The sequence below is a fragment of the Bison bison genome, unplaced genomic scaffold (assembly GCF_000754665.1).
Source record: "Bison bison bison isolate TAMUID 2011002044 unplaced genomic scaffold, Bison_UMD1.0 scf7180017864302, whole genome shotgun sequence".
Classification (NCBI taxonomy): Eukaryota; Metazoa; Chordata; class Mammalia; order Artiodactyla; family Bovidae; genus Bison; species Bison bison.
The window spans coordinates 7476449-7503833 of NW_011494874.1; the positions used below are offsets into that span (position 1 = coordinate 7476449).

The 27385-nt window shown below is 37.4% G+C and overlaps 1 protein-coding gene across 1 annotated transcript in view; it reads left to right on the forward strand.

Moving 5' to 3' along the window:
* ATG2B (autophagy related 2B) overlaps positions 1-27385 on the forward strand; it is an 80387-nt gene that overhangs the window by 20363 nt on the left and 32639 nt on the right. Inside the window, exons 7-26 of the mRNA XM_010851396.1 lie at positions 2751-2847; positions 3343-3528; positions 4523-4677; positions 4768-4873; positions 5583-5844; positions 7082-7232; positions 7932-8024; positions 8163-8351; positions 9748-10021; positions 11355-11457; positions 15661-15856; positions 16145-16287; positions 21469-21626; positions 22019-22191; positions 22649-22799; positions 23999-24198; positions 24761-24841; positions 26040-26146; positions 26304-26396; positions 26945-27015. Of these exons, the coding sequence (XP_010849698.1) occupies positions 2751-2847; positions 3343-3528; positions 4523-4677; positions 4768-4873; positions 5583-5844; positions 7082-7232; positions 7932-8024; positions 8163-8351; positions 9748-10021; positions 11355-11457; positions 15661-15856; positions 16145-16287; positions 21469-21626; positions 22019-22191; positions 22649-22799; positions 23999-24198; positions 24761-24841; positions 26040-26146; positions 26304-26396; positions 26945-27015 (2989 nt within the window). The remainder of the gene's footprint in view (positions 1-2750; positions 2848-3342; positions 3529-4522; positions 4678-4767; positions 4874-5582; positions 5845-7081; positions 7233-7931; positions 8025-8162; positions 8352-9747; positions 10022-11354; positions 11458-15660; positions 15857-16144; positions 16288-21468; positions 21627-22018; positions 22192-22648; positions 22800-23998; positions 24199-24760; positions 24842-26039; positions 26147-26303; positions 26397-26944; positions 27016-27385) is intronic.

The window sequence follows — 27385 nt, forward strand, 5'->3', positions numbered from 1 at the left end:
CTCCCGGAGTTTACTCAAACTCATTGGTGATGCCATCCAACCGTCTCATCCTTCTGTTGTCCCCTTCTCCTCCCATCTTCAATCTTTCCCAGCATCAGGGTCTTTTCAGATGAGTCAGTTCTTTGTATCAGGTGGCCAAAGTATTAGAGTTTCAGCTTGAGCATCACTCCTTCCAAAGAATATTCAGGACTGATTTCCTTTAGGATGAACTGGCTGGATCTCCTTGCTGTCCAAGGGACTCTCAAGAGTCTTCAATACCACAGTTCAAAAACATCAATTCTTCTGCACTCAACTTTCTTTATAGTCCAACTCTCACATCCATACGTTACTAGTGGAAAAACCATAGCTTTGACTAGATGGACCTTTGTTGGCAAAGTAATGTCTCTGCTTTTTAATATGCTACCTAGGTTGGTCATAACTTTTCTTCCAAGGAGCAAGTGTCTTTTAATTTCATGGCTGTTCTACCTCAGGTGGTATGAAACCCTTTCATAGGTCTTAAGCCTCTTCACAGCATAACAGGATGGAATGGTTAATGGAGCAGAGAGCCACGGGTATGTGTAAACACTACAGGAATCCTTACTCTGTGCCAAGATCCTTGGGAAACTGAGTACATCCATGCCTCTGTAGAATGCATTTTCTAATCCTTTAAGAAGGAAGAACCATGGCGATACCTTCTTGGGTTGTTTTGGTTAATTATTGCTAGTTCTCAACATTTGTATTTTTGATTTTTGTGCATATCCAAACTTACTGCACATTATGAACTGATTTATATAAATGCCTTTTAGGTGTTACTTTTGAACATCTGTGTATTAGGTGACAGATGAACCTCTGGAACTATTAGCCAGGGTTTAATATTTGGAGATAACTCTTCTTGCCTATATGGTAATTTTTTTTGTAGCAACTGGAATATTTGAGTACATTTTGTTCTTGATGAAAATGAGTGCTAAACAGAGAAATTAAAGTTCTGAATAGCAGCATCCAGAAACAGACCTCCTGAACTTTAGTCTCTCTCTTTGCACTTAAGTCTTTCAACTATGGGATCAAAATGTTACGAGAGATTTCATGTTACTTTTTCAGTTCTCTGAGACTATTCACCACTCAAATTGTGTGTAAGTTTGGTGTTTCACATATTTAGTTTTATCAGATGTCTTCAGAAATACATTATATATGAAAATAGGGCCCTGCCTCAATTGAATTTAGAGACATTTTGTTTTAATTGCTGTGTTACACTGAGTTTGAAATTTGAAGCCTGACATGCTTCAGTCCATTGGGTCACAAAGAGTTGGACACGACTGAGTGACTGAACAACAACAACAAATTTTAGTTGTTAAAATGTTTTATCTTTTATATTTCCAGAGGAAAGTTATATGTACTTTTTTCTTTGTATGCCAAACTCAGAATGACTAATAATGACATATTTCTATGACAATTAGAAGTGAAACTCTTAATCATGTATTCTGAAAGCATATTAGAGACTATGTTTTCAATGCTAAGAAATTAAAAATCAATTTTTAAGCTCAGCATATAATCACAAAGAGATTTCCCCACTGTCCCCAGCCATAACTCCTTGCTGATTTAAGGACTGGGAAGTCAGCAGTCAGTAAGGAGCCCCGTAAAACCAGTACTTTGTGGGTCAGCCTAGGTTAAAATCCTGGCCCTGAATCTGTTATATGGCCTTGTGTGAATCAATTAATCTTTGTGAACCTGTTTTCTCATTTGTAAAACAGGAAAACTACTAAGAATTAGAGGAAATAAAATAAAAACATCTAACACAGTGTCCCAATACTCAAAAAAAGGTGATAATAATGATTATTATTGGAGAATTTGTTGCTTTATGAGTTATACCATGGAAATTTCTCAAAGTCACTTTGTAATTTATTTTATGTTCTTAGAATCAGAAATTTGTTTTTCTCCTGTAAAAGATGCCATATCCTGAATATAAGTGTTTTCTTAATTGAATTATTTTTAAATTGTAAAATGGCATAAAGATCATAGGAGTCAGTATTAACATTAGGACTAAGAAGAGACGAATGAAAAGTAAGGCAGGAATATTTAGCTTTTCAGAATGTGACTTAGGGAATAGAATGTTTGTTTTTGTCAGAGTGTATGCTACGGAAGTCAAGAGTGAGAGTGGGATTGGGCTTTTATTTTTAGAAGGAAAGACGGACAAAGAGGTGGAAAAGAGAAGGGAATTCCACATGAGCATCCTCTCTGCTGTGGCTTCATGTCAGTGGAGAGAAGGTTTCGTGGGCATTTGGAGGGGCACACTGTTGATAGAGAAGGTCCTTGCTGTTCTAGATAGGAGTGTGATTGATCCATGGGCAAACTTAGGAAGGCTACATTTATTTGTCCTTGGTTTGAATCAAGCTTTAAAGATTGTGATTTGAGTCTTTTGAAACCATAATGGGAATGAATACTAGATTGTTGCTATCTTTATTTTCTTGGAGACTATGTCTTAAGGCCTCCTCAAGCACCTTAAATACTCAGAAAACTCAGAGACACAAAGAGTGACATTGGTCTTTCTGACATGGAATTTCTCAGGAGGATTTTCCCTCTTAAAATAAAAGTTGATGACCTTATATGTCTTTTCATTTAGATTGTGTGAATTAGTAGAGAGAATCTGAGGTGAAGGAATCCAAGGCTAACTAATTAGTATTCCTCTCGGTGTTCTGAAAAATACTGGGATTTATGGTGATGAGTTTATAAAGAGTGTTCATTCTGAGTAGTTTCCTTTCTTTCTTTTTTTGAAGCTGGATATTGATGGGCAGATAGACTCTATACATCTGTTCCTGTCACCCAGGCAGGTGCACTTGCTTTTGGACATGTTAGCAGCTATTGCTGGGCCAGGCAAGTATAATTGTTGTTACTTCTAGTTCTTTAAAAAAATTTAGTTAAAATATATAGCATAGAAATGGGAAATTACATTATTGTATAGGAATGTATGAACTTAAAGATGTATTGTGAATTAGAATCCTCAGTAGTTAAATTTGATTCTTTCAAATTGCATTATGATGCAACAGATTAGCATTCAGACTGACTGACTTCCTTGGTTGGAGGTAGTACTTCATACAACTGAGAAAGTATAATTGTTAAACTCAGTAAATAGCACACACTTAAAAATTTTTTAATGACATGTATATTTAATAATAGATAAGATCTTGTGATTCCTAGCTAGCTGTTTATAGCTATTGCCTAGATCTCCGAATAACATTAAATACTGGTGGTTATGCACTGACTGGTACTAAGTTGCCATTGGCATTGGATAAGTGGGTTGGGAGAGAATGCTTAGTTAAGTAACTCCAAATTTAATTACTCTTTTGCTTGTCTTTTGTATACACATAGAAAATTCAAGCAAAATTGGATTAGCTAATAAAGATAGAAAAAACCGACCCATGCAGCAAGAAGATGAATATCGAATTCAAATGGAATTGAACCGGTATTATTTGAGGAAAGACTCCCTCTCTGCCGGTGTGTCCTCAGAGCAAAGCTTTTATGAGACAGAAACGGCTCGTACACCTTCTAGCCGGGGTAAGCAACTCAAAAACTTGACTCTAGATTGATACATCATCATCATAGAGCAAAGTACATTTGACTTTGGCCGCCATAAAATGGAGTTGAGTAATGAAAAAACCAACGGTCTACACTTTAAGAACGTTTAAATATATAAGTTGATCGAACCACAGCTTGATAGTGACTGGCACACAAGTGGTGCGGGATCCTTTTTTGATTGTGTAGTCTTGTTTTGTAAAACATGATTTATTCTAAGGAAAGTCAATTAAAAATGTGGGTTTACGCAAAAGATAAAATGGGAATAATTGTTCATTTTGTCAAATTATGTGCTTACGTAATGATTTACAGTAGATTCCTTTAAATAAAAACCTTTGTCCATTAATCTTTCTGTCAGTTATATGTAAATAAACAACATAATGTTTACCCAGTTTACTTTGCATTTATAGGTGTGTCTTAATGTGTAAGCACTAATACAAATCAATTTAAATAATAAGAATCAATTTCAATATGGAATGTTGACCTAAGTAAAAAATTAAAATCTATTCAAGAAATTTTGGCCATAACAAACTTCATTTGCCTGAAGGTAAAACAATTTGCAGAAAGAAGTAAAACATAAATAGAATTGTAAATAAAATTTACAACTCTTTTTTTTTTCTTTCAAGAAATAGCTGTATCCATGACACCAGAGATTACAAGATACTATCTGAAAATCATATGACACTTAATGACATCACATTATACCACATGAAGCAGCTTATCATATATTTTTTTAAAAAGTTCACCAGTGGGCTAGCTTAACGTTTTGTTAATCTATGTTCAGCTGAGTTTTTACTATGACATTAATATCTTGAATGCAAAGAAGTGACCCCATTGGAAGTAACATAAAATTTAGAACATCACTATATCTCAGATGATCTGAGGGAACAATATACATTAATATATGTGAAGATCTTATTTAAATATGTGAATTGGTGGAATTATAATAAAACTGACAAAGTTTAATTCTCTCTAGAAGAAGAAGTTTTCTTTTCCATGGCTGATATGGACATGTCGCACAGTCTCTCTTCTCTTCCACCCCTTGGGGAACCCCCAAATATGGACCTTGAGTTATCATTAACTAGTACATATACAAACACCCCAGCAGGATCTCCATTAAGTACTACTGTGGTAAAGTATTTAATTTTTTGTTCTGTTCTTTAACAAGTTACTTCTAAAATTTTACACCTTATTCATATGCTTAAAAAAATTACACTTTAGCTTCAGCCAACATGGGGAGACTTCCTTGATCATCATAAGGAACAGCCAGTCAGAGGATCAGCGTTAGCCTCCAACCTGGTTCACCCAGCATCTTTACAAAAGACTGGTATGTAAGAAAAAAGAAAAAAAGACATTTGTTGATAGTTTCCACTGGAATCTAAAAATAATTATTAAAAAAATATGCCATTCTACTGATTCTTTTCTCTTTCTTCATAAATATTTTTTTGGTGTAGACCTTTTAACAAAGTTTAGAAAGAAAATGAAGCACTGTTGAACAATTCACTATGAAATGTTTTAGAACAGTTGCCTATTTATTGTATTTGTGTATTAAATAATTTAGTAAAAAGTACACCCTAAGTTTCATATTATTATTATAATTTAGGAGTCTCAATCAACTGGTCTAATTTTTGTTTCTCTGTTTACACATCCCTTAAAAGAGAACCTCAGGTTTCCTTTTGGCAAAATTTAATTGAAATAGACACAGGATTAAAGGAAAATTTGATGAGCAGCTTCTAGTTAATCTCTAACTTATTTCCACAGTATAGTTTTATTAATTCAAAAGTTTTGTTTGTATTGTAGCAGGGTTTTTTTTGTACTTCACATATCAAGGATCTTGCATATCAAATGTAGAAAGATTACAGTTTATTATTTTCCTTTTTTAATATCACTGAAACTGTGTGTGATCATATGTTTTGAAGACTAAAATCTCAAGTTTAGTTTTAAAACTAACACATGAGTAAATGTTTTATAGCTTTGATATAATGGATTGTTTACGTATTAACTTTCTAAATATAATTTTAACACATGTATTTCAGCTCTCCCCTCTAGGTCTGTTTCAGTGGATGAATCCAGGCCTGAACTTATTTTTAGAGTAGCTGTGGGAACGTTTTCAATCTCTGTGCTTCACATTGATCCTTTATCTCCACCTGAATCATCACTGAATGTTAATCCATTGACACCAATGGCGATAGCTTTCTTTACTTGTATAGAAAAGATTGATCCAGCACAATTTTCAACAGAAGATTTTAAGTCTTTCCGAGCAGTATTTGCAGAAGCTTGCTCACATGATCACCTTAGGTAAACTCTTAAATTTGTTAATAATCCTTGAAAAAGAACCAGATGTGAATTTTACATTTATCTATCTACCTATCTCCATTTGTTTTTTTAAGTCACATTTGATTTGTAAATGAGTGGAATGAATGAGGATTTCTTGCGATACTGTAAGATGTTTACCATAGACTCTCCCATTTAGGTTATTTGGCATGTGAAATATATAGATGTAAGATCTATTTGTTTGGAGTTGTCTAAGTTATCTTTAGCTCCCTGAGGTGCTCTTCTCAGGTTTCTTTGACCACATTTTGCCATCATTCTCCACTGACACCATTATGATCATAAAAATAGTTCTTACTGTCACTGGCGTAGCGGAGATGGCAGTGGTGGTGAGAGTAGATGGACTAGAGAAAAGGGACTCGAGAGTGATTCCTGTGCCACTAACCGTTGGGTGGGAAATTATAACTGAGGCCCATCCTGAGCGTGGATGCTACATTTTCAACTTCTGCTTAAAAAAAAAAACTAAAGCTATTCAAATAGCCACCTATCTTTCCATAGGTTGAGTCCTAATAGATAAGGAGATAACGAAATGTATACTATGTGTAATATTGTTAGCATGTAACTAGTATTTTAACTTCAAAGTAGCCTATAAATTGTCCTGTCATATATAATGACTTAGGGACATATATTAATATTTTTAGAAAACACTTTGGGCTTTTGTTTTATCTTTAACTATTTTAAGTATTAAAATTAATAGGTTAAAACCATGATATTTATAATAAAACTGCAAAAGTGTTTTTTTTCCTTCCCATTTTGGACAGTTGCAAATATCTACCAGTAGGAAATACAATAAAAGCAACAAAAGCTAGAGGTAGGCCTTCATTTGAGTTTTACTGACTTTAAAGTTTTTAAAATACTGCATGATCCTTCTAGATATTTTTAACAAACTATATGCATATGTTTTCCAGATTTTAAAGATATTTTTCACTGCAATGTAAATTTTAAAATGTAGAAGAGGGAAGGACAATGTTGGGGGAAAAAATCCTGGATAATTTCCTATCAACAGATATGATTTTTTATCTTATATCAGGGAACAGGGAATTTAAAGTAATCTTTCTGGTTAATATCCTTAAGAATATTAGTTATTACTAACTGTTTGAACTTGGCAGCACAGGTAGGCATTAACAGCTGTACAGTATTCTTTGACACATCATTTAATCTAGAATTATACGGAAACTCTCAAATGCTGCATTTTTTATGACAGATTTATAGGCACTGGCATCAAAGTGTCCTATGAACAAAGACAAAGATCGGCGTCCCGATATTTCAGTACTGATATGTCCATTGGGCAAATGGAACTTTTGGAATGCCTGTTTCCAACTGATTCTCATTCTGTTCCTCCTCACTATACAGAGGTAAATGCTGATACTTTTCCTTTAGGGTTATTCTTTGCATCTGTCTTGCTTTTTAAGAATTGTGTGAACAGCAGTGATTTTCTTAAAAAGGCATAGGAAGTTGTATCGGCAGAAGTTTATTGTGTGTGTTTGCATTTGTGTTTTGTGGAAACAGATTTTTAAGTGTGATATTCAAGGCCACTATTGGAATGTGTTACATTTTTAGAGTTGACTTGTTCTAGAGTCAGACAGGTTTATGACAGATGATTTAATTTCACTCATTTTTCAAGCATGCTTAATTTTAGAAGATTCTATTATTCAACAAATACTATTGAATGTCTACTATGTGCTAAGCACTGTGCAAGATAAGTGGAATATCTTGTGCTCATTTATTATTAATCTGATTTTTTCCCGTCCTTAATAGCATGTCCTAGAGAAACTTAAAAGCTATCAAAGTAACATTTTTGTTGCTTTTACCTTGTCCTGGTGACTTATTTTCAATGTGTTTTATTTGAACATTTGTATACATTTTGCAAATGTGATGCTGAAGATTGCAGAAGCTCACTAGTTTGTGTAAGAGTCACATTGCTGGTAAGCGACAGAACTGAAGCTTAAACCAGCCTTTCCAACTTCAAAAAACTCTCCCCACTATTATATTATCACCTCTGTTAATTCATCTTAATATTGTACATTTAAGTTACCGTCCTCTTTGTTTTTAAGCTTTTGATGTTCCATTCCAAAGAACGAACTGATTCTCACCTCCCTGTGTGTCTTCAGCTTCATTATAAGCATTCTGAGAATAAAGGACCTCAGGTAAGAGGTCTTTTTGTGTGGTCACCACCGGTAAATTTTCATTTGATGTCTAGTGTATCATAGTCACAAGGATTTAATTTTATAGAATTATCAGTGATCATATTAAGTCTTTCTTTTTCTTCTCTCTCTTTTTTTAAGGCTGGTCAAGCAAGACTTAGTTCCATTCCTCAGAAGGCAGAATTACAGGTTAAGTTAAATCCAGTGTTTTGTGAGCTGGATATCAGTATTGTGGACAGGTTAAATTCCTTGCTTCAACCACAGAAACTCACTACAGTGGAGATGATGGCATCGCATATGTATACTTCATATAATAAGCATATTAGTTTGGTAAGTGTTTCAAAAGTTGCAAATACTCATCATAATTATAACTAGCTAATAGACTTATTGAGACGATTTCTGAGTTAAGTAGTCTTAATAGATTAAGTAGCATTTGTTATTAAAATAGCATTATATGTAATAATGAAAAAATGGAAGCATCTTTTATGTCTAGGAGTAGAATAGCTGAATGAGTTGTGATCGTGTACTGAATGGGATGTTATGCTGCCTCTTTAAGTGATGGTTACAAAGAGGGTATAGCAACAGGAAGACGACTCCTAAAGAAATATGAGGTGAAAAAAGTAGAATACACATAAGCTTCTATTATAAATGTGTAAGTAAGATCGTGTAGAAAAAGACTAAATGGAAGTATATACCATTCGGTAGCATCGATTACGGTAGAGTAGTAGAATTAGATTTCCTTTTCTGTGTTTATCTGAGTTTTATAAACTGTGACTATAATATCCTCACAAAACTTCATTTGTTCACGCCTATAGTGAACCGCTTGAATCTCCTATAAAAGGAGCAACTTTTGCTGAGAGTGGGGATTAATATATGAAAGTCATAATAGGGGAGAGAAAGAATCAGATCAAGTCTTAGCATAAAAGCAGAACTTTCTAATCTAGGCTGTCAGAGACTGATCCATGAAATTGAGGAGTGTTGTCATCTACACTGTACTCTGGACTAAAGCTTTACAAGTTGTAATTCATTGCAGAGAAAAAAATATGAATAGACTTTTATCTGAAAGGCATGTACTTTGACTGTTTTGTTATAATGTGGCTTTAAGTCAATGTTGCATGCATGTTTGGGCTTCTAAGGGTCATTTGATGGGGTCACATCCTTGGGTTGGATGGGAGCTCAGAGTGAGTCATTTAGGGAATATTTATTTCAAACCTTTGATGTGCCAGGCTTGGACTTAGTTCTGGAAATATAAGGATGAATCAGGAATGGGCCTTTGCATTTGGCATAATTCACCTGATTTTACATTGGAGTCTTTGAAATAGCATATTGGTGGGGAAATCCTTCAGATTGAATGCTCAGTTATGTAGTGATTTTTAATCATCCTGAGTTTTTTGATAAGCTAATTTACACATTGCCCCTTAGTCTGTAGTAAAATATTATATACATCTAACGCACCTGCATCTTCTCCTTTGGTTCAGTTTTTATTTGAATTAATTTCTTTATATGAGGGTGTAACTTTTGCCAGTAGTTCTGACTTTTGTTGGTAGCTGTTGCATTATAAATTTCATTACACTAAAGTAATATAGTACTATTAATTGTATTTTAATGCATTAACCTAAATGAGGAAATAGTGATTATATACATCGTAATGTTAAATGCCAGTGTCATTTGTGTTTATTTGCTTAATTTAACATTTTGGCATATTTTTGATGTTTTTGTATTTCAGCACAAAGCTTTCACTGAAGTATTTCTAGATGATTCACATAATCCTGCAAACTGCCGGGTATCAGTACAAGTTGCCACGCCAGCATTAAACCTTTCTGTTCGCTTCCCAATACCTGATCTTCGATCAGATCAAGAGAGAGGACCATGGTTTAAGAAGTCACTTCAGAAGGAGATTCTTCATTTAGCATTCACAGATCTAGAGTTTAAAACTGAATTCCTAGGAGGATCAACCCCTGAACAAGTTAAATTGGAACTTACATTTAGAGAACTAGTCGGTAAGATTGACTGTGTCTTTAAAAGAGTCAGAATAGAAACAATTGCTATTGAAACTTAAAGTAAGAAGTATATGATAGTCCCCAAATATAATAAAATTAAAGGACATATGTTAGAAAACAAGAGTAATGACTGTTTTCCATTATTGTATACAAATATGGTATAGGTCAGTTTTTTAAAAGAAACTACAGTGCATGAGAATTTATTCACTTTGTGAATAATAGTGCTTCAATGGCACCCCACCCAGTACTTTTGCCTAGAAAAATCCCATGGATGGAGGAACCTGGTGGGCTGCAGTCCATGGGGTCACTAAGAGTCGGACACGACTGAGCGACTTCACTTTCACTTTTCACTTTCGTGCGTTGGAGGAGGAAATGGCAACCCACTCCAGTGTTCTTGCCTGGAGAATCCCAGGGATGGGGGAGCCTGGTGGGCTGCCGTCTATGGGGTCGCACAGAGTCGGACACGACTGAAGTGACTTAGCAGCAGCAGCAGCAGCAGCTTACTTTTAAAAAAGATTTATTTATTTTTGGCTGTGCTGGGTCTTCATTGCTGCATGGGCTTTTCTCTGGTTGCGACGGGCAGGGGCTACTCTCCAATTGTGGTACACGGCTTCTCACTGTGATTGCTCCTCTGGTTGTGGAGCGTGGCCTCTAGGTGCGTGAGCTTCAGTAGCTGCGGCACATGGGCTCAGTAGTTATGGTGCACGGACTTAGTTGCTCCAGTAGCCTGCCTTTCAGTACCACCTACCACTTTCTTATTGTAGGGTTAATAGTAGTCAAAGTTTTTTCACTGTCACTCTATTTGCTGTGTGCTGAACACTGCACACACCTGATCTTGTTTCCTTTAATCATCATAGTTACAGGAGGCTTGTTATTTCCAATTATTTTTATCATATGTGAAGAATCTGCAGATGTCTTAAGAGGTACGTCCCAAGGTCAGTGTAGTAGATGGCAGAGTCAAGATTCAAACCCAAGTCTCATTCTAGAGCTTGAACTTTGAACCATCATACTAATCTCCAGTGAGTTTTCTTTGTGCAGTGGTGATCGTAAGTGGCAAATACTATATTTAATATGATTATGCACCTTACACCATTGGTTAACCATCAGTGCCTAAGAATTTGGGTTTGTACAGAATAGAGCGTCTTTAATTTACGTGCTCACCCTGTCTCCTCATGTGTGCGTGTGCAGCAGGAACAAATGCACACATGTTGTTGGACTTAATGTGCACCATGTCCCTGATTTAGAGGATCTGTGCTCATCTAAGGAAGCAAGTATCTTTTCTGTTAATGTGGGAGAAGAAATGCATTTCCATTAATCAGTCTTGTTTTATTAGGGTCATTCCAGGAAGACAAAGGAGAACCATCTATTAAGTTTTTCCATGTGGCTAGTGGAGGAGATGGAGATACAACGTCATCAGATGACTTTGACTGGCCGCGGTGAGTAAGCCAGTGTATATGACACACGCATTTAATGAGACTTCTCTTTTAAAAATAAGTTACTGTAGCTTTTTTGACTGACATTTTGGCCATAAATTTAAGCTAAAAGTATCCAGCCTTGATGAGAGAACCCAGAGGAAAATGGAAAAATTAAAGATATGTAGTGAGTACTACTTTATCAGAGGTGACTGTGAGATAACTGGCAGAGATGGACATACATAGTGTGTTCTCTGCCTCAGGTTACCCAGCCTAATTAGATGGACAGAAGAATCATTAACCATTCTAAAAATAGTTCATTTTTATAAAGGGCTTTAGTAGAAGAGAAATCATACAGCACTGTTTGGTTAATTGTCAGATGAATTTTGTAGTCAGCGGTTATTTCAGAAAAGTGTTTTCATATCTGGGGAGCTTTTTCAAAACAGATTCTTGGGCTCCACCTTGAGATTATGAGATAGAGCCTGTGTATCAATATAGTTTAAAAATTATACCAGGTGATATGTTCATAGCAGTACTATTAAAAATAGCCAAGACATGGAAATAGCCTCAATGTGCATAGACAGATGAATAGATTAAAAAAGATGTTCCACCTGTATACCTTCGACTACTCAGTAAAAAAGAATGAAATGATGCCCTTTGCAGCAACATGGATGGAACTAGAGATTGAGATACTGAGGGGAAGTAAGTCAGAAAGAGAAAGACATATCATATAGTATCACTTATAAGTGGCATCTAAAATATGACACAGATGAACGTATCTAGGATATAGGAATAGACTCAGAACAGTCTTGTGGTTGTCAAGGGGGAGGGGCATACGGGAGGAATGGAGCGGGAGTTTGGGATTAGCAGATTCTATTATATACGGAATGGATAAACAAGGTCCTACTGTGTAGCACAGGGAACTGTATTCAGTATCCTATGTAAACCATCATGGAAAGAATATACAAAAAGAATGCATGTACATGTATAACTGAATCGCTTTGATGAACAGGAGAAATTAACACAACATTGTAAATCAACTACACTTCAGTGGGAAAAAAGTATACCTGGTGATTCCAGAGTGCAGTTGGATTTAGAGAACTACTGCTTCAGGGTTTCTTAGGCAGGAGAAATGAGTTTTTAAAATTAAATTAGCCTGATAGTGGGCTTCCCCAGTGGTTGAGCAGTAAAGAATCCACCTGCAGAGTAGGAGCTGCTAGAGATGCAGGTTCGATCCCTGGGTCGGGAAGATACCCTGGAGAAGGACATAGCAACCCACTCCAGTATTCTTGCCTGGCGAATCCCATGGACAGAGGAGCCTGGCGGGCTACAGTCCATGGGTTTGAAGAGACTCAGACATGACTGAATTGACTTAGCAGGAATGCAGCAGCAGGAATGATCCTTTATTATACTGAAAACTTAGTATGTGAATAAAGAAAACTGAGTCTATGAGTAAAAAATTACGGTGATCGTGGGACTCACCTGGCAGTCCAGTGGTTAGGACTCTGCACTTCCACTGCAGGGGATGCAGATTCACTTCCTGGTTGGGGAACTAAAGATCCCACAAGCCACGTGGTGCAGCCAAAGACAAACAAACAAAGCAAACAATTGTGCTCGTTCCTGTGCCATTTTTCTGCCTGCCTTCTTCCACACCCCCATGCCCTGTGTATGAGACCTGTCAGACCCTAGGACAGGCACGTCAGTGCATGGCTGGTAACAACCAGGGGTTTTCATCATGAATGAATCTATTTCAGTTAGGTAATTTGAAAGCACAGTTCACATTAGCATATCTATAAATTAGGAACCAGTTGTTTTAATTTATAACTAGTAGCAACTGGCACCGCCTTCTTAGGAAAAACAAGGGAACTGTTGTAGATGCAGCAGAGCTGATTTGTTTGAGAGTGCCGTGCCTCGTGGCGCAGGCCGGTGTGGTGAGAAGGAGACCACAGAGCCTGGTGCTAGTGATGTGCCGCAGTGGGTTAGGAAAGGACTGGCCTTATTCTGGACAGAAGCGCCTGTCTTCAAAAACTGTTAGCTCCTGATGTTTGGGGTTTGTAGCTGTAATAAAAACACCCCCAATTGCCGGCGTCCAGCCCCGGCTGATCCAGGGTATTCGAAGGAGAGACGGCATAGGTGACCTATTTATTTAAATATTTATCAAAGATATAAAGAGTAATAGAATGAGGATAGCTCAGTGAGGAAATTCAGTGGAGAAAAGAGGCTGAGTAGCTTGGTTTACGCGGGAGACCAATAAAACTTCAAGACAAGAAGTTTGCACCACTTACGTAGGCCGCAGGCGTCCTTCCATTCTCCCGAAGGAGAGGAGACACTGAGGCCTCCCCGGTTGGATCTTAGAAGCCCAGGCGTAATTAGTAAGCATGGTGGGTTCTGCGTTCCAGATGGAGACTCAGCCAGAGTGAGAGAGAGAGCGACATGGGGAGACCAAGTTTCGGTGAACAAGGGCCGCACTTTATTTTCCAAAGTAGTTTTTATACCTTAAGTTATGCACAGAGGATAATGGGGGAAGGGATAGAGTCATGCAAGGACAGCAGTTCCTGATCCTAATCGAAGCCAGACTTTCAAACTTATCATATGCAAAAGTTCAGGTGATTTACATCATCTTCTGGCCAGGAGGCCTGTTAACATTTTAAGAAACTTATTTTTCTCTAAAGGTGATTATTCCAAAGTCAGGAGCCACCCTCCAAAAGCATTAGATAAAGTTGCATTCCTATAGGGAAAAGGTGTGGTGGGCTCAATCAAGAAAAGAATTAACTCAAGGGTCCAAGGTTACAAACATTAAAGCTACTACTTACACCAATTATATTAATCAATACACTGCCGGGGACACAGCAGGTAAGGGATATGGAGACTTAGCAGCAAACATTGGCCCAACAAGTGAAAAACCCTTTACCAATACAATTTCTAATCAATCTTTTAACTGCTCAAAGGACTCTGTATTTAGACAGTTTAGAACATTTCATGCCTCTCACAGTTGGGAGGCTCTGAGCGATCACATGTGGCCGGAAAAACCTATTCAGGCAGGCTAGAGGACTTCCAAAGGAGTATGTAGGTTGAAACACTATCACACCCAGGAACTTTATTAACTGGAGCTGTAAGCTAACTCTTTTTTCAGAGAGAGGTAGTGGGGGACAGCCACCCCCTCCTTCCCCCCCATAAAGTCAGAGGTGTAGGTGAGAGCACAAAGCAGAAAGTAGGCAGACTCTGGTTTTGGGGGTAGGTGCTCGAGAATTTCCAGGGGGACTCCTGAGGCTCGATCCCGCCTTTGCGTATGCCGAGCCTCCTTCCTCATGACCTTTGCCACAGGCAGAGTTCCTCACGCTGGCTCCCGGCAGTGATAGAATTCTAGTTGAGCTATTCCAGATCCTGAAAGATGATGCTGTGGAAAGTGCTGCACTCAATATGCAATATGCAATATGCACTCAATATGCAATATGCCGGCTCCTGGCACCCAGTAACACTAGCCTTTTATTACTGAAATTTCTAAAGGGGAAGATTACTCTTGTTATTGCAGTTCTAAAATACTCCCCTACCAATCTCTCCTTTTCCATTTGAGCAGTGTATATAAGATGAGGTTTCTTAGGTATGCGAGAGTATTCCATGATAGCCAAACAGCTGGCATGCAGGATTTGGTTTAATGATAATACATAGAATTCTAAGGTAAATGTGCTAGTTGTTAATGAAATTTAAAAATTTTTTATTGATTTATAGTTGATTTATAATATTCTGTTGATTTCTGGTGTACAGCAAAGTAATTCAGTTACACACACACACACACACACATATTCTTTTTCATATTCTTTTCCATTACAATTTATTACATTGAATATAATTGTCCTTCCTATAAGTAGGAGCTTGATGTTATATATATTAGTGTGTATCTGCTAATCCTAAATTCTTCATTTATCTCTCCCCCACCTCCTTACCCCTTTGGTAACTGTAACTTTGTTAATGAAATTTTCAGTATCCCTTTTATTCTCAAAAGATGAGTGTTTCCGGTTATTCAAGTGTAAAATGTTAATGCCTTTCTTTTATTTGCTTATTTTATCAATTCCACTTTTAAGATTATAGGAGTGGGTTACATTAGACATAATCAAACTTTACGGCTGTTGTTAATGATTTAATCAGTGGCCTTTGTGTTAGTTGTATACAAGTTAGTTTTGCAGTTTACACTTAGATCTTGCTTTTTAAAATCCTCTTTGCTGTCAGAATTGTACTAAAAGTGAACCCACCAGCCATGCATTCCATTTTGGAGAGAATAGCAGCTGAGGAGGAAGAGGAAAGTGACGGCCACTATCAGGAGGAAGAGGAGGGAGGCGCTCATTCCCTGAAGGATGTCTGTGATCTGAGAAGGCCAGCTCCGTCTCCCTTCTCTTCCCGTAGAGTAATGTTTGAAAATGAACAGGTAAAGTAAAAGTGTGAGCAAGCAACAACAGATTTGCCCCCTCTGTCAGATAGCCATGGTTTTAATGCTTTATCTTTTAAAAAATACTTTGTATACAGTTTTTGCTAGATTTTTAGCTCCAAAATTGAATAACATATGTTTTTTTCCCCCCTTGGTTAAAAGTTACATGCTTATTTATTTGCTCACATACCATGTCATATGGGTAGGATAAGCAGATACTATTACTCTTTTAAATATAAAATGGTTATTTGATGCTTTTTTTTTTTGCACTAAACTGTTATGTTCTAGATGGTGATGCCAGGAGACCCTGTAGAAATGACAGAGTTTCAGAATAAAGCAATCAGCAATTCTCACTATGTGCTGGAACTTACATTACCCAATATTCATATAACACTACCTAATAAAAGCTTTTATGAGAAGCTTTATAATAGGTGAGTTTAAACATGTTAATTTAAATCTTTGGGATTGAACTTTCCTGCCTCACTGCCTCTCTCCCACCCTACCTCGCTATTTCCCTCTTCCCTCTTTTCTTTTCCTGTTTTAATATTGTTGACTCTTCCAGTGTACTTTGTATGGTGTTGATTATAGAACCAGTACTGTTGTGGTGGGCTATTGTCACAGCAGAGTTTCCTAACCAGTGCATCTGGTAACAGGGTTTCTTTGTGTGAAGTATTTATTCCCTCCACCCTAGGTCGCCTGGTTGCCCTCTGTCCCTTTACTGCAGAGTGCTGAGAAAATGCCTCTGTGTACAGTGATACGACAACGCGCTGAGGCCTGTACAAGTATCACTGCCGTTTTATAGCTGAGGAAACGGAGCTCATGGGGACTAGGTAAACTATCCAAGTTCTTCAGGGTCTATGATCTTTCTACTCTAGAAGGCCATTTATTTCAAAATACTTGCTTGGTATATATGTTTAAGGGTATTTAAATATGGTAAATTTAAGTTTTTATACACAAGTTATAAATTAGAGCTTCTAAGTTTAACCAGTCCTTTGGATTGCAAGGAGATCCAGCCAGTCCATCCTAAAGGAAATCAGTCCTGAATGTTCATTGGAAGGACTGATGCTGAAGCTGAAACTCCAATACTTTGGCCACCTGACGCGAAGAACTGACTCACTGAAAAAGACTCTGATGCTGGGAAAGATTGAAGGCAGGAGGAGAAGGGGACGACAGAGGACGAGATGGTTGGATGGCATCACCGACTCGATGGACATGAGTTTGAGCAAGTTCTGGGAGTTGGTGATGGACTGGGAAGGCTGGGGCGCTGCAGTCCATGGGGTCGCAGAGTTGGACACGACTGAGCAACTGAACTGAACTGACAGTGATGTGAAAAGAGTTGGAAGATACTTGGATAGAGGGCCAAGAGACACTGGTGTAGAATCAGAGTCCTAGAGTCTTTGTACAAGGAGTGTCCCTCCTGAGAGTTTAAAACACACACACACACACACACACACACACACACACATCTTGTTAGAATTAGAAACTCTTAACTTACAACTTGTGTATAAAAACTTAAATTTACCATATTTAAATACCCTTAAACATATATACCAAGCAAATATGTTGAAATAAATGGCCTTCTAGAGTAGAAAGATCATAGATGAAGATCTTGGACAATGTACCTAGTCCCCAGGAGCTCCGTTTCCTCACCTATAAAATGGCAGTGAGACTTGTACAGGCCTCAGAGGCTGGTTTGGAGCATTAGATGATATAACGTTTGGCAAGTTCTGAGAACAGCGCCTGGCAAAGAGCAAACACCCCGCAGCCCTCTAATATTGCCATTCCCATCCACTCTGGCAGAGCTGAAAGGTGGCGATGTGGGTTTCTAGAAAAAAAGATGTCCTTAATATCTGTTATTGTAGCTTCCCACATGTAAACAGGTTTTCCAAATTTTTGTTAATCTTGAAACTGCACACTGTTGTTTCTGCTATAGATTTGCGTGTATGTGTACTCAGTCACTCGGTTGTGTTCAACTCTTTGTGACCCCCATGGACTGTAGCCCGCCAGGCTCTTCTGTCCATGGGATTTCCCAGGCAAGAATACTGGAGTGGGTTGCTGTTTCCTCCTCCAGTGAATCTTTCCAGTCCAGGGATCGAACCTTCATCTCTTGCGTCTCCTGCTTTGGCAAGTGGATTCTCTACCATTGTGCTGTCAGGGAAGCCTGCTGTAGATTTAGTGCCAAATAGGATTTGGATTTATACATGATCTAAAGTTTGGAAATCACTAATCTCTAGATCACTCTCCTTATTTTTTGGCTGAGGAATGTCTACCAGACTAACTAATGTGCAGGGCTAAGACTGAGCAAAATGAAACAGTTAGTGCAAGGTCCAGCCCAGAGGTCAGAGGCCTTCATCCGCTTCTGTCTCCTGCACTGATTGAGCAGGTTAAATTGGGACATCAAAATTGTAATACACACCTGAAACATTGCATTTACAAATATTTGTTCATTTACCACCTCTTTTTAAAATACAGGCCCAGGCCTTTTTTGATTATGTATAAATACTGCAGTGTTCCCACCCTCTGGATCATAGAAATCATGTATCTCAGTTACTCAGTATGAATTCTTTGCCCTTCATTTGGCTTTGTATTTACATTTTTTTATTTTAAAAATTTTCAGACATTCTCAAACTTATAGGAATGTTGCAGGTACAGTATAAAGAGCTTTTTATCCCCTCAATCATTTGAGAGTAAGTTGCTGAGTTTCTGTCCCTTCAGCCTTGAGCAGTTGAATGTGTATTTCTCACAAACAGGGACATTCTTCTACCTAACCATAGTTCAGCCATCAGAATGAGAAAATTAATATTATGCATTAACATCTAACTCTCTGACCCCATTAACATTTTGCTAAATGTCTCAGTAATGCCCTTTACTATATATAAAATATCTTTCTGAGCAGGAATTATAACCAACTCTGCCTTTACTGCATACATTTAAAATAATGGTTTATTCCTTTAGTCTTGGAGGAGAAAATGGCAACCCTCTCCGGTGTTCTTGCCTGGAAAATCCCATGAACAGAGGAGCCTGGTGGGCTGCAGTCCATGAGGTTGTAGAGTCGGGCATGCCTGAGTGACTGAGCTTGCATTCCTTTAGTGCTCTCACTCTTCTTAGAAAGACAGTCTTAGATACAGGAAGATTTTTTTTTCTCCTGTGTCAAAAGTCCTTTAGAATAGAATACAAAAAATTCTCTACCTAGTTTATTAAATCAGATATTTACCAAGCCTTCATTATGTTTCAGGCTCATAGCCACAAAACCACGGTGATATCTCTAAATATCTTAAATGTTTCCTTTCTTTTTTTTTTTTATTTGTTTATTTTTTTAATTTTATTTTTAAACTTTACATAATTGTATTAGTTTTGCCAAATATCAAAATGAATCTGCCACAGGTATACATGTGTTCCCCATCCCGAACCCTCCTCCCTCCTCCCTCCCCATACCATCCCTCTGGGCCGTCCTAGTGCAACAGCCCCAAGCATCCAGCATCATGCATCGAACCTGGACTGGCAACTCGTTTCCTACATGATATTTTACATGTTTCATTGCCATTCTCCCAAATCTTCCCACTCTCTCCCTCTCCCACAGAGTCCATAAGACTGTTCTATACATCAGTGTCTCTTTTGCTGTCTCGTATACCGGGTTATTGTTACCCTCTTTCTAAATTCCATATATATGCGTTAGTATACTGTATTTATGTTTTTCCTTCTGGCTTACTTCACTCTGTATAATAGACTCCAGTTTCATCCACCTCATTAGAACTGATTCAAATGTATTCTTTTTAATGGCTGAGTGATACTCCATTGTGTATATGTACCACAGCTTTCTTATCCATTCATCTGCTGATGGACATCTAGGTTGCTTCCATGTCTTGGCTATTATAAACAGTGCTGCGATGAACATTGGGGTACATGTGTCTCTTTCCCTTCTGGTTTCCTCAGTGTGTATGCCCAGCAGTGGGGTTGCTGGATCATAGTCTTAAATGTTTCCTTTCTTGATTTAAAACATCACTTAATGTATTAATGGTGTCAAGACTGTGTTTAGACCAAAATGTAAAATCATATGAAACTTAGGTTTGCAGGTCTCATACTACAAACTCCAGGTTTTATTCAAAGTAATAATTTCTCTTTAACCTATAGCTGTAGGGAATAAGGTAAAGGAAAATTTCCTGAGGAAATTCTTCATTTTATACTTTCACTGTTTCTTCATATAGGAGTTTAGACTACGACCTGGATTTAGACTCTTGTTTCTTTGTCCTGTGAGTAATGTGCCCAAGAGACGATGAGCCACATGAGTACCGAACAGGTGTGGGCATCGCTGTCTGTGTCTGAGATGACATGCTTCTGCCCTGAGTGTCTGGTGTTCTTTACCCAGTGATGCTTCCAAAAAGAGCCCTTTTGGGTTGGGATTGCAGTTTATGGAGAGTGACAGTACTCAGTCCTGGCTTGTACTTTCTAGGGCCTCAGAAGCTCAGGAGTTGGCCCAGGAAGTTCCTAGACCAGTGGCTTCTCGCAGGAAGGGGCCAGGGTTTGCGTCATCGCTTGTCACCTTGACTGGTATTCACACTAGGCTTTACGATGAGCCTGTGCTTTTGGCAGTCCTTCATGTGAGTCATCCGCTGGTCCTCCCTTCAAACCTTCAGTGCCCGCTGTGTCACGGCCACCGTGCTCGGCACATGTAAAGATGACTAAGGCACAGGTCCCTCTCTCTGAGGGGCTTCAGTCTAGGGAAGGGAAACAAGAAAATAGAGTATTCTAGGTGCAGTGACTACTGCATTATGCCTGTGAAGGATACTCAATGGGTCCAGGCCTAACAAAAATCTTTGTAAAGGGCATTGTAAAGTCTCGGTTTTCATGACAACGTGGAGGTGAGTGGTGGGGCTGGGGATATCTGAGAAATGACAAATATCTCTTTCAAAAAGTGGGATGTGATATTAGCCTGGCTGAACATGTATCACCCCAGTAGTTATCAGTATTAACTTGGCTGTTCTGTGAGTTAGAAGAGTTTCCTCTCTTTATTCCCTGTTCTATATGCTTCTTCATCTCATACAAATTTCCCAGTGAAGCTGTGCTTTCTCTTGAAGAAAGAAAAAGCAGATATCCCTAGAGACCATGAGCAATGGAAAGAACTGAGCAGGGAGCCGGACGTAATCTGGGCTCTGGTCCTGGCTCTCCCGTTAATTAGCTTTGTGACCTTGGGCAGGTCACTTAACCTTTATGAGGCAGTTTCTTCAAGTGTAAAATGAAAATAATTCTCCCTTGGCTGTCCCATAGGTTTGAGGCTGTAGTTTACAGAGTGTTTTCATATACATGAATAGTCTTCCTTTTGTTATTTATGTGTTTTTATTTTTAATAAACCTCCTTTAAATGCGTTCAGATGTATGTAATTTGATCTGTATTAACACTGGTAAAACTAGGCAGATAGCTAACTAGGTATGTAATTGTACAGCTGCCTTTCTCACTGCCCTGAAAAATATATCAATTATTTTTCCATTGAAAGAAATTTCATTTCACCCTTTAGAAAAATTGCTATTCATGTGACTTCTTAAAGGAGTATCCTGTGGTTTGCCTTTAGTTGAAGTAGGAGTTATGTATTTATTTTTCAACTTTTGTCTTCATAGGATCTTCAATGATTTGCTGCTCTGGGAACCAACAGCTCCTTCGCCAGTAGAGACATTTGAAAATATTTCGTATGGTATTGGGCTTTCAGTAGCCAGTCAGCTGATTAATACCTTCAGCAAGGATAGTTTTAGTCCGTTTAAATCTACAGTTCACTATGGTAATATATTTTAGATTTCTTCTGAATTAGAATGCCTGGTTTACCAGTAAACAAAGTAGTAACCTTTTAAATTGATGGATTTAAAAATGTTTGTTTGGTGTTCCCCATTTATAACAATATTTTATTATATCTTTTACTGACATAGTTATTTCCCATTTCTGTTTATTAATAATGTTATTAATTAAATGTTATATTTATAGTGATAGTATATACACTGTCTGAAGTTCAGTGGTAGAGAAAAACATAGAAGGTACATTTTTATTATCATACCTGATTCTTTGTAAAAATAAACAGGTAAAATGAATATTCTTGTGATAATGTTCAAGTTTGAATGTCCTTTTATTTTAATAAGCTGTTAGAACAGCTGTAATTGTGCCATTTATTTCTCATAGATGAGGAAAGTGGATCTGAGGAGGAGACTTTGCAGTATTTTTCTACTGTTGATCCCAATTATCGTTCTCGTAGGAAAAAAAAACTAGACTCCCAGAACAAGAACTCACAGAGTTTTCTCTCAGTTCTTCTGAGTATTAATCATGGGTTAATTGCAGTGTTTACAGATGTAAAGGTAAGGATTTACAGATCTAAAGTGATTTTTCAAGTGCACCTCATTTTAAAACTACCATGATACACCCAGTCAGTCATTGAGGTAGTTTGAGGTTGTTTCAGTGAGTGATAAAAGTCAGTTTTCTGAGGTGTGCCATGATGACAGCAGCTTTGGAAATTTAGCTTTCATGGCAGATCAAAAGATAGACATTATATGAACCTTCTAAACATGGCAGTTGTACTCTTGAAGTGGTAACAGTAATTTACCTGTTGTAAAGGAGGATGCAGGACGGGATCATTTGGCTGAAGAGGCCTGACCTAGCATTTTTCATACCGCCATGTTGGATGGTTCAGGAACCAGACAGCTTTGCCGCAGTGGGGAGATCCTCCTGACCTGAATCAAGGAGCATCTTGAGGGTCCTTCTTACTTTTCTGCACTTAACTAATGACTTCTCTGTGTTTTCTGATCTTCTTATTAGCAAGATAACGGAGATCTGTTGGAAAACAAGCATGGTGAATTCTGGTTAGAGTTCAGCAGCGGCTCGTTACTTTGTGTGACGAAGTATGAAGGCTTCGACGACAAGCACTACGTGTGCCTTCACTGCGGCAGTTTCAGCCTCTACCACAAAGGTGGGGCAAGTGTGGAGAAGGTGTGCTTGTTCACTGCTGGTTAGACGCGTTTAAATCTTGCTTAATAAAGAAAATTTACTGAGAACAGAAATCGATATTAGAAATTATTTTCCATGGGGTGTCCTATTCCACTGGCAAAGTAATAATTATTGTAAATTAAAAGTTGGCTTTTATGTTCTTTTTTTGCAATGACTTTATTGAGATATAATTCACATTCCATGCAATTCACCCATTGAAAGTATACATTTCAGTGGTTGTTAGTATTTCATAGAGTTGTGTAACCATTATCATAGTCAACTTGAGAACATTTTCATCACCCCCAAAAGAAAGTCTGTAACCTTCAGTTGTAAACCCCCGAAGTCCTGCAGTCCCCTCTGGCCTTAAGAAGTGTTAGTCACTCAGTCATGTCTAACGCTTTGTGACCCTGTGAACTGTAGCCCTCCAGGCTCCTCTGTCAATGGGATTCTCCAGGCAAGAAATCCCTCAGTCAGTGGGATTCTCCAGCCATTCCCTTCTCCAGGGGATCTTTCCGACTCAGGGATCGAACCTGTGTTGCCTCAATTGCATGCAGATTCTTTACTATCTGAGCCACCAGGGAAGCCAGCCTTAAGAAACCACTCATTTATTCTCAGTCTGTATGGATTTGCATATTCTGGATGTTTCATGTAAATGGAATCCCACAATAGAAGATTTTTTGTGATTGGCTTCTTGGCATGATGTTTTCAAGGTTAATCCAAATGTACCAGTGTTTCATTCCTTTTTTACTGCCAAGGGATAGCCCATTTTATGGATATACCATATCTTATTATACACTGATCAGTTGATTATTTTCTCTCAAGTGGTATTTCCTTTTGGTAGTACATACAGAATATACTGGTCTTTCAGTACATTCCTTGTGTTACTTCATGAATAGAAGTGGGATACTTGGACATTCTTAATGTTTATCAGATTTCCCTATTTAAATGTAACTTCCTTGACATTTCAAATCTCAATTTTTTGTTTGTAAACTTGAAGATTCACTTATTCCAACATTAGTAGAGAAGAATGAATTATTAATGCCAAGCTAGTTCTTGGTCATTTTGCCTCCAGGGTTATGTTATGTTCAGTGGAAGAACGTGGATTTTTGTTTGGGTTACAGAAGTTCGTGAGTTAATTTCATGTAATCATTCTGTTATATTGTCCCCTCATTGTGGATATAGGCATAGTGGATGGAGCAGTTCCTTCTACAGAAACACGACTGCCTAGTTCAACCCGCCCACATTGGTTAGAACCTACTATTTATTCCTCTGAAGAAGATGGCCTCAGTCGAGCTTCTTCAGATGGTGTTGGAGGAGACACTTTGAATATGCTGTCTGTTGCAGTTAAAATAGTGTCTGATAAATCAGAGTCCAATACAAAGGTGTGTATTTTATACCATCAAATACTTGTTCTTGATTTGATTCACTTCAATTTAGTCCTCAGTCATGTCTGACTCTTTGCAACCCCATGGACTGCAGCACACCAGGCTTCCCTGTCCATCACCAACTTCCAGAGCTTGCTCAAACTCATGTCCATTGAGTCAGTGATGCCATCCAACCATCTCATCCTCTGTCATCCCCTTCTCCTCCTGCCCTCAATCTTTCCCAGCATCAGGGTCTTTTCAAATGAGTCAGTTCTTCACATCAGGTGGTCAGAGTATTGGAGCCTCAGCTTCAGCAGCAGTCCTTCCAATGAACATTCAGGACTGATCTTCTTTCGGAGGGACTGGTTTAATCTCCTTGCAGTCCAAGGGTCTCTCAAGAGTCTTCTCCAACACCACAGTTCAAAAGCATCAATTCTTCAGCTCTCAGCTGATTCAAGTACTAGCTAATAAAAATGATTGCATAAATATAAGATATTTGTTTTCTTAGAAAAATTTTTCAAGTTTTGAACTAGAAGGTCATGTAGGTAATAAACATACCTTTTTGTGTTGTTCTGTGTAGGAGTTTCTCATTGCTGTAGGGCTAAAAGGAGCTACTCTCCAGCATAGAATGCTTCCTTCTGGGCTTAGCTGGCATGAGCAGGTAAGACAGCTGGGACGTATGTATTGATTTATTTTTTACTCTGTTAGTATGTACTGCACTTACTGAAGAGTTCACAAATCATAAATGTTCAGTGCTCATTGAATTTTCATGAAGTAAATACTCCTATATAAACATTGCCTCTTATGTTAGAAAATAGGACATTATCACCACCCCAGAATGTAATTGATTTTTTACCTTAATGTTTGGTTCTTAAACATCTCGAAAACAGAGTTATCTTCTGTCATTAAAGGGACAGGACCAATACAGTGCCTGTCATAGAGGAAAATAAATGATGTGTTGACTTGCACTTATAACTGTATATTCTTTTTTTTCCTTTTTTAATAACCATATATTCAAGTATCATAGTTTCAGAATTATTCCCTAGGCCAACAACATACATTGAGGCATTTATAAGGATTTATGTAATAAATTTCCAATGTAATAACTGTATTTGGTTAATTATATTTTTTCAGAGGAAACTTTGGGTAAAGTTCACTCTTCTTTACCTGAGAATAAAAACTGTACTCTATGTAATTCTTGTTCATTTTTCTTAGAAAGAGAAACCTTTTCTTTGCTTTTGGAAAATAAGTTGTTTTAAACTTAAATGCTTTCAGAAACATCCTGAAACATAAAGTGTATATAGAGAGGGGATAGAGAGAGGGTTAGTCTGCTGGCTGTCGGTAAGAGAGAGATTCAGCCTAACCTTTTAATTTAGATAGAAATATAGGAGGGTAAATGGTGGTGAGAGGACTGGTTTTCAGACCGACCTGGGTATAAATGAACGGGAAAGGAACTTCTCCCCACAGTGGGTTTACAAAAAACCAGAAGAAGAGTTTTAAACAGACTTTAGGAAAAAAAATTTTTATTTATTTTTTTTTTTTCAAAAAAAATTATTCCAAGCAAAATCATGTTGATGGTAGATTATACATACTTTTGTAGTTTCATAGGAGATGATTTTTCCAAGATCCCTGTAGCAGTGTGATTGTTAGATGAATCTCTTCATTTCAAATCCTAGTTTTGCAAATACTTTTTGAAGTAAATTCCTTCAAATGATGATTTTTTTTTCTTCTAACATGATTTTTCATTAAATGGTTGATTTTTTTTATAAGCTATTTTATTTCATGTTGGTATTAAGGATATTATATCAAAACTCTTTTTTTCTTCTAAAGCAGGGCATTTTATATTTTTGTGATTATAGATTTTATACTTCTTGAATATTGCTGATGAACCTGTTCTGGGATATAATCCTCCAACTTCATTTACAACCTTTCATGTTCATCTCTGGAGCTGTGCACTTGATTATAGGTGAGTTCCTAAGTGGAGCAAAATAAAGTTTTACTCTTTAAGATATGTACTGAGTTTTGAAAAAAAATATTCAGTAGAGTTAAGGTTCAAAATGCTCTTTAAAGGGGTTTCTTTTGTTGTGACAGACTAATGTTCTCTTGTTTCTGTGTCATATTAGGCCTCTTTATTTGCCAATCCGATCTCTTCTTACTGTTGAAACATTCAGCGTTTCAAGTAGTGTCGCCTTGGATAAATCATCTTCTACTCTCAGGTACCATATAAACCTCACTGTCCACTGAATGCAGCTGTTCAAAACATACCTTTAATTAAGGTCTCAATTGTGTGTTAAAAGCAACATTCTTTTACTGTTAGTCATGTTCCTTTATCTAAGTTTTCCATTTTTCTTTCTCAGGTGATTCATCACATCTCTTCAGTTCATTACTGTATTTCATTTTTTAGGGTGAAAATTAACTCTTGAGATTGTTAGTTTACTTTTTAAAACATTTATGTATAAACTTCCTATAAGACTTGATGCACTTTATTTTCCTAATTTAAACTTTGTGATTTGGTCATCTATTAAAACTGCTAAAAATTTAGAATTAATTTGAGCAGATGTTTAATCTCAGTCACACCATTTAAATATTTGTTACTCATAAACAGTGAGTTTTAAAGAAAATGTTTGATGACATTTATAAGTTAGAGTCTTCATATGACTTTGATAACATTTATATGAGATAGAATGGTACAACTAAGTGATCATGCAGCGTATATTTGAGGTTAGTTTTTCAGGTCTTGATTTTATCTTTTTTTTCTCCCCAGAATAATTTTGGATGAAGCTGCTTTACACCTGTCTGACAAGTGTAATACTGTTACTATAAATTTGAATAGAGGTAAGAGTTAAAAAAAACAGTATCTAGGATAGATGAATGCAGTTTTATTTTTTGTATCTCAATATTTTTTAAATATTTTAACTCTGAAATAATGCCATGAAATTAAAAGATGCTTACTCCTTGGAAGAAAAGTTATGACCAACCTAGACAGCATATTCAAAAGCAGAGACATTACTTTGCCAACAAAGGTCCGTCTAGTCAAGGCTATGGTTTTCCCAGTAGTCATGTATGGATGTGAAAGTTGGACTATAAAGAAAGCTGAGTACCGAAGAATTGATGCTTTTGAACTGTGGTGTTGGAGAAGACTCTTGAAAATCCCTTGGACTGCAAGGAGATCCAACCAGTCCATCCCAAAGGAAATCAGTCCTAA